This window comes from Cherax quadricarinatus, chromosome 15 (genome assembly GCF_038502225.1).
Source record: "Cherax quadricarinatus isolate ZL_2023a chromosome 15, ASM3850222v1, whole genome shotgun sequence".
In the NCBI taxonomy this organism is placed as follows: Eukaryota; Metazoa; Arthropoda; class Malacostraca; order Decapoda; family Parastacidae; genus Cherax; species Cherax quadricarinatus.
Window position 1 is genome coordinate 31,321,066 of NC_091306.1, and position 7,330 is coordinate 31,328,395.

The 7,330-nt window shown below is 43.8% G+C and overlaps 1 protein-coding gene across 2 annotated transcripts in view; it reads right to left on the bottom strand.

Moving 5' to 3' along the window:
• Positions 1-1,650: 1,650 nt before the first annotated feature.
• The window catches only part of LOC138852730 (uncharacterized), an 86,795-nt gene continuing 81,115 nt past the window's right edge, over positions 1,651-7,330 (bottom strand). For both annotated transcript variants that reach the window (XR_011392048.1, XM_070085261.1), the window contains exons 2-3: positions 3,585-3,656; positions 1,651-3,447 (exon numbers count right to left, since the gene is read on the bottom strand). Coding sequence is in view for 1 of the 2 variants with exons in the window: in XM_070085261.1 (XP_069941362.1) it covers positions 3,256-3,447; positions 3,585-3,656 (264 nt within the window). In the remaining variant the exon portion in view is untranslated. The remainder of the gene's footprint in view (positions 3,448-3,584; positions 3,657-7,330) is intronic.

Consider the following 7,330-nt stretch of genomic DNA (forward strand, 5'->3'; position numbering starts at 1 on the left):
TAGATTAGATTTTGCCACCGAAGTGGCTAGTTTATTGTGCACCCCATATCCATCCTGTGCCACAAATGGATCCAAAGAATGTACCTTAACATTACAGAGCCACATAATGGATCCAGGGACTGTACCTTAACATTACAGAGCCACATAATGGATCCAGGAACTGTACCTTAACATTACAGAGCCACATAATGGATCCAGGGACTATATCTTAACATTACAGAGCCACATAATGGATCCAAGGACTACCTTAACATTACAGAGCCACATAATGAATCCAGGGACTGTACCTTAACATTACAGAGCCACATAATGGATCCAGGGACTTTACCTTAACATTACAGACCCACATAATGGATCCAGGGACTGTACCTTAACATTACAGAGCCACAAAATGGATCCAGGGACTGTACCTTAACATTACAGAGCCACATAATGGATCCAGGGACTTTACCTTAACATTACAGACCCACATAATGGATCCAGGGACTGTACCTTAACATTACAGAGCCACAAAATGGATCCAGGGACTATATCTTAACATTACAGAGCCACATAATGGATCCAAGGACTACCTTAACATTACAGAGCCACATAATGGATCCAGAAACTGTACCTTAACATTACAGAGCCACATAATGGATCCAGGGACTATATCTTAACATTACAGAGCCACATAATGGATCCAAGGACTACCTTAACATTACAGAGCCACAAAATGGATCCAGGGACTGTACCTTAACATTACAGAGCCACATAATGGATCCAGGGACTGTACCTTAACATTACAGAGCCACATAATGGATCCAGGGACTGTACCTTAACATTACAGAGCCACAAAATGGATCCAGGGAGTGTACCTCAACATTACAGAGGTTCGTAATAGATCCAAGGACTGGGCTGCAAAGTTTTGACAGCTAAACATGTCACAGGGGTAATGAATTATTTACATGTTCATGTCTGGTTACAACTGTAATGAGTTCACATTTTCCGCAATAAATTCCATCAGGTCCAGTTCGTGGGCCGGTGCTCACCAGTACTCGCCAGGCCTCCAAGAACCTCACCTCCATGAACCGGGGGCCGGTGCTCACCAGTACTCGCCAGGCCTCCAAGAACCTCACCTCCATGAACCGGGGGCTGGTGCTCACCAGTACTCGCCAGGCCTCCAAGAACCTCACCTCCGTGAACCGGGGGCCGGTGCTCACCAGTACTCGCCAGGCCTCCAAGAACCTCACCTCCATGAACCGGGGGCCGGTGCTCACCAGTACTCGCCAGGCCTCCAAGAACCTCACCTCCGTGAACCGGGGGCCGGTGCTCACCAGTACTCGCCAGGCCTCCAAGAACCTCACCTCCATGAACCGGGGGCCGGTGCTCACCAGTACTCGCCTGGCCTCCAAGAACCTCACCTCCATGAACCGGGGGCCGGTGCTCACCAGTACTCGCCAGGCCTCCAAGAACCTCACCTCCATGAACCGGGTAATGGTATAAAATAATTTGAGTATTACTTTTATTCTTGTGAACGTTTGTGTGGTAAGGAATTTATTATTTATTTCTATTGCGTTCAGCGCTGCATGACCCCTGTGGGTTTAGCACCTTATGATAAAAACACCTTTATGGGTTTAGCACCTGGTTATGATTATATAATAATAATAATTCTATTATGTTGCTTTATATATTTTTATTGGCTGTATAGTAACTAGTTGAAGGTTTCACTGGTTTGATGGTGTTATTTTGTGCAACATCTCATGGTAGTGAGAAAAAAAGATTGAGGCACATTTTGCTATTGGATTCTGGGAGTGGCCCCAGTATTTGTTAGCTAAGTTAGTAGTAATAAACTAATTATTATTCACAGAATACCAACAATTCTACCATAGCTGCACCTGGACGCTAATTCAAGCATATTACAATAGTGAACATTTATAGCTAACAGAATTAACTGCAATTATGGTATCAACTAAGACACGTTAATACATCTGAGTGCAAGGAATATTACGAGCACTTTCGTTTTAAGGCTGCAATCCTAGTTCTTTATGGGGGCTCCAACTTACACATTTAGCAAACATCGCTCTGTTCGAAAATACTACTATTATATTTAATTTAACAAAACTGGATACATCAGCAGTGTTCTGTTACTCTATTTTATATGAAAGTTACACGGTTGGTTGGGTTGGGTTGGGTTGGGTTGGGTTGGGCTGGGTTGGGTTGGGTTGGGTTGGGTTGGGCTGGGTTGGGTTGGGTTGGGTTGGGTTGGGTTGGGTTGGGTTGGGTTGGGTTGGGTTGGGTTACCTACTGTGTCAGTAAGACAACGAAGATGAAGGTTCTTCGTTGTAGGTTTCATTCCAGCATAGCTGGAGGTAATACTATTTGGAAATTACACTTTCTCGAGATAACCTATACCATACACAGGGTAAATGAAATTTTCTGAATATCTCCAAAGCCAAAGAGAGAGAAAAATTATTTGTAGGAGAGAAAAAAGGGGGAAGAGGAAGGAATAGAAATTTGGAAGATATATCTGTATTCCCACATTCATTAATATATTAGCAATGCAGATTTATTTTCTGCCTAAGAATAGACACTTACACCAGCCTGGCAGCAACCAGCCTGGCAGCACCAGCCTGGCAGCACCAGCCTGGCAGCAACCAGCCTGGCAGCAACCAGCCTGGCAGCAACCAGCCTGGCAGCAACCAGCCTGGCAGCAACCAGCCTGGCAGCAACCAGCCTGGCAGCAACCAGCCTGGCAGCACCAGCCTGGCAGCACCAGCCTGGCAGCAACCAGCCTGGCAGCAACCAGCCTGGCAGCAACCAGCCTGGCAGCACCAGCCTGGCAGCACCAGCCTGTACATCATGAACAATCTCTACTTCACTTGTACTAAACAATAACTACTTAATGTAGGCTGCATTCTCAGCTACGTGGGTGCACCTGTGGACGAAACTTTCCATGTACATGTATAGTATGTGATACTGAAATACATAGTACACATTTCACATTCTCGTACATTACTTTCATGTACGTTAGTTTGTGTTCTAGATATGTGTCCAGACTACACTTATAAAGTTAAAATTCTTCGACATCATTGCAGCGGTAGGAAAAGAAACTAGAAATCACCACTGGAACACAAGGAGGATATTATCTACTCACTAGTGAATATTCACATTTCAGTTGATTAGGGTAAACATCGCCCAGTTTATGCTATGTAAAACCTTACACACACACATATATATATAGGGTAACCTCCTTAGTGGGCATAGTGAAGGAAATTAACCAAGCAGGCATGAGAATTTGAGACGACATTTGCCGTGGACAAGTCTGTAGCATTGTCTCCTGCAGGGAACGTTGAAGATAGAGGAGCTCGTTACAGGTGCCTGTACCTTCGTCTTACAGGAGAACACTGTGCGACACCGACCTGCTGAATCCCGCCTCTGACACTCCCCTGAGCATTCAGCGCTCACCTGCATGGGAAAAACTGCAATGCAAATATTTGAGAAACTCCCATTTTCCTGGCACTGTGTGACTCCCATGTAATAATAATAATAATAATAATAATAATAATAATAATAATAGTAACTGAGGTTAGTATATTACTTACCAAAGGCTGTACTAGAGTTGCACTCAGCACCATTAACACCAACACCATTACTCGACCTCCCAACATTGTAACCTAAAGATAGAGTTTAAACATAACTTTTTTATTTAGGTAATTCATACAGAGTATACGTAAACAGTTTTTTTAGCACGTTTTAAGAGCACATGTGTGGATTTTTTTTTTCACATAATTTCCTAAATGTAGAACATATAAATGAACAATATAATAATTGGGTATCAAAATATGATGCTATTTGAACCCTTCGAGAAATTTCGAGTGGGGGGGAAGCAGAACAGCCGGGAGAGTGACGCTACAGAGGGAGACGCCATAATGAATATAATGTGTGAACACTTGACTGAACTATGCACTGCAATCAGGCGTTCTCGAAGGTCAACTAATTTAGAAATTGCTGACACGTTCCTGCTGAAGAACTGGAATAGTGTGGAAAACCCTTACAATTCGGCAACCAGGACGGGAAAATAGAGGACACCAATTCTCCCAGGAGTACACTTCAGCTAAATAATGCATACTCATGATGTACAGTAGTTTTTGTTTTGGCCATCGTAAATTCTAGCTGCTAGGGTAAGGTTAGGGTGTGTTCCATCAGCATTAAGTGTCTTCCTGTGATAAATGGTAAGTGGTAATACGAATTTCCTTTCTAATAACACAATTTTAATTTATGTACAATAATTACATTCTGTGTACCCAGCAAGCCTAATCTTATACAGTCTACACCTTTTTTAATTTACCAGAGTAGCTTGTTTTAATACTGTAATTATTAATTTAATGTTAGGTCTAGCTTTTTTGTGGGAGTGGTAGGGAGTGGGTATCAAGGGAGTGATAGTTTGGCGACCTACTGTGACTAAGTCCCACTGACCTCACCCAAATTACTTGCAGGTAATAATTCAGGAAATACCCTGTGAACCCTCTTCAAGTAATTTACTCGCATAATAATAATTCGCAACACGGTGTATGCACACACATATATAGCACATTATGTAGAGTAGATTTAACCTAGGATAATCCAGCAAAGTCAAGGAATGTGATTTAGTTTCATTAGGGTCCCACATGCCTGCTGTATGTCCAGGCACCTTGCACACAAAAGCCCCTTTACCCCCTCTACATCCTTTCCTAGGACGATCCCTACCTCGCTTTCCCACCACTCAGTGGCTGCTTGTCCACACGAGCTTCAGAGCTGCAGTTCTCCCCATATGCTCACTGCCAGACGTACGACTTCATGAACCTTACGCTAAAATAATTTGCAACTGACAAATATATTACAGGAAAAATCTGTTGTATGTTGTTTTCAATGTATTTATAAGCGAATTTTAATTTTTTTAAAACGAGATAAAAATGATTAAAATAGAAGTTTGGTGCAGTACGATAGTATTGGTATTACTGGCGCTACGTGCTCCACTGTCTCCAATACAGATTTATAAACCCTCTAAGTTAGTTTAATATGTTTATTATGCACCCCATACCCATCCTGTGGGCGGTAGTCAAAAGATTACAGAGGTACATATTTGGTCCAGGGACTGGACTCCAAAGTTTTGATAGCTGAGCAAGTTACAGAGGTAATGAACTCACAATTTACAAAGGTAATGAACTCACAATTTACAAAGGTAATGAACTCCAGGTAGGTCTGGTCACATTCATGACAAGTTACAAAGGTATTTACAGATTACAGAGGTACGTAATGGGTCCAGGGACTGGGCACAGGTAATGAACTCACAAGTTACAAAGGTAATGAATACTGTAAGAATGGTTACTTACGTTTATACATGGCTACAATCATGAACAAATTATAGAGTAATGAGCAATTCACATTTCCACACCCGGTCACAACTGTAATGAGTTATTGGTGCAAATATTGATTGTTGAGTCACACACACACACACACACACACACACACACACACACACACACACACACACACACACACACACACACACACACACACACATGCACACACTAGGTGAGTACTAGGTGAGTACACACACACACACACACGCACACACACTGAACACTCTACGGGAAGGAACTAAAACACATCAGAGGATGCAATGGGAGTCACAGTGGGAGGTGGAAAGGGAGAGATCCGTGTTTGTCTATGGGCTAGACGAAGCTAAAGGGGAAACTTATGATGAAAGAAAGCAGGAGGAGAAAAAAGCGATTGAAGATATCATGAAGGTGATAGGGGAGGGGGACATGACCCAGGTGGCAAATTTTCGGAGAATTGGGTGGTTCACAAAGAAAAGAAATCGGCCTCTCAAAGTAATTTTCAAGGCAGAATCAACCCAGACCATGATCCTGCAGGAGAAAGCACGGCTGAGAGGCAAGCAGGAGTTCCGGAGTGTGTACCTCGATCGAGACAGAACACAGGACGAAAGGAAGACAATGAAAGAGAGAGTTCAAAAACGAAAGGAGAAATGGGAGGAAATGAAAAAGGAGAGCAGAATAACCCAGGATCAAATGGAAGGACAAGCGCACCCCCCAGAAACACCTGCAGAAGGACTCCAGCCACGACACCCCCAAGGCAACTGAACAATCCAAACCAACCATCACACACCGATCCCTCTGTTTCCACCCCCCGCACCACAGTTACAGTATTAGAACAGAAGTTGAAGGTTTGGTACACAAATGCAGATGGATTAACGAATAAACATGAGGAATGGCAAGAAAGAATCAATGAGAAGTCCCCAGACATCATAGCAGTTACAGAAACAAAACTCACGGAGACAATAACAGATGCAATCTTCCCACCAGGATACCAGATCATGAGGAAAGATAGAAGGGGCAGGGGGGGGAGGTGGGGTTGCTATCCTCGTAAAAAACAGATGGAAATTCGAGAAAATGGAAGGAATAGATGAGACAGGAGAAAGAGAATACATAGCAGGTACACTTCAGTCTGGGGAACACAAAGTGGTCATTGCAGTGATGTATAATCCACCACAGAACTGCAGGAGGCCAAGAGAGGAATATGAAGAGAGCAACAGAGCAATGGTGGACACACTTGCTGAGGTGGCAAGAAGAGCTCACTCCAGCAGAGCAAAGTTGCTGGTTATGGGGGATTTCAACCACAGGGAGATTGACTGGGAAAACCTGGAGCCACATGGGGGTCCCAAAACATGGAGAGCCAGGATGTTGGACGTGGTGCTGGAAAACCTCATGCACCAACATGTTAAGGACACTACCAGAGTGAGAGGGGAGGATGAACCAGCAAGATTGGACCTTGTGTTCACCCTGGGCAGGTCAGATATTGAGGACATCAAGTATGAGAGTCCCTAGGAGCTAGCGACCACGTGGTTCTGTGCTTTGAATACATAGTAGAGCTGCAAGTGGAGAGAATAACAGGAGTTGAATGGGAAAAGCCTGACTATAAAAGAGGGGACTACATAGGGTTGAAGAACTTCCTGTGGGAGGTCCAGTGGGACAGAGAACTGGCAGGAAAGCCAGTAAATGAAATGATGGAATATGTAACAACAAAATGGAAGGAGGCAGTGGAAAGGTTTATTCCCAAGGGCAACAGTAACAACGGGAAGTCCAGAACGAGCCCCTGGTTTACCCGACGGTGAAAGGAGGCAAAAACAAAGTGCAATAGAGAATGGAAAAAGTACAGAAGGCAGAGAACACACGAAAATAGGGAGATCAGTTGCAGAGCCAGGAATGAGTACGCACAGGTAAGGAGGGAGGCCCAGCGACAGTATGAAAATGACATAGCATCGAGAATCAAGACTGACCCGAAACTG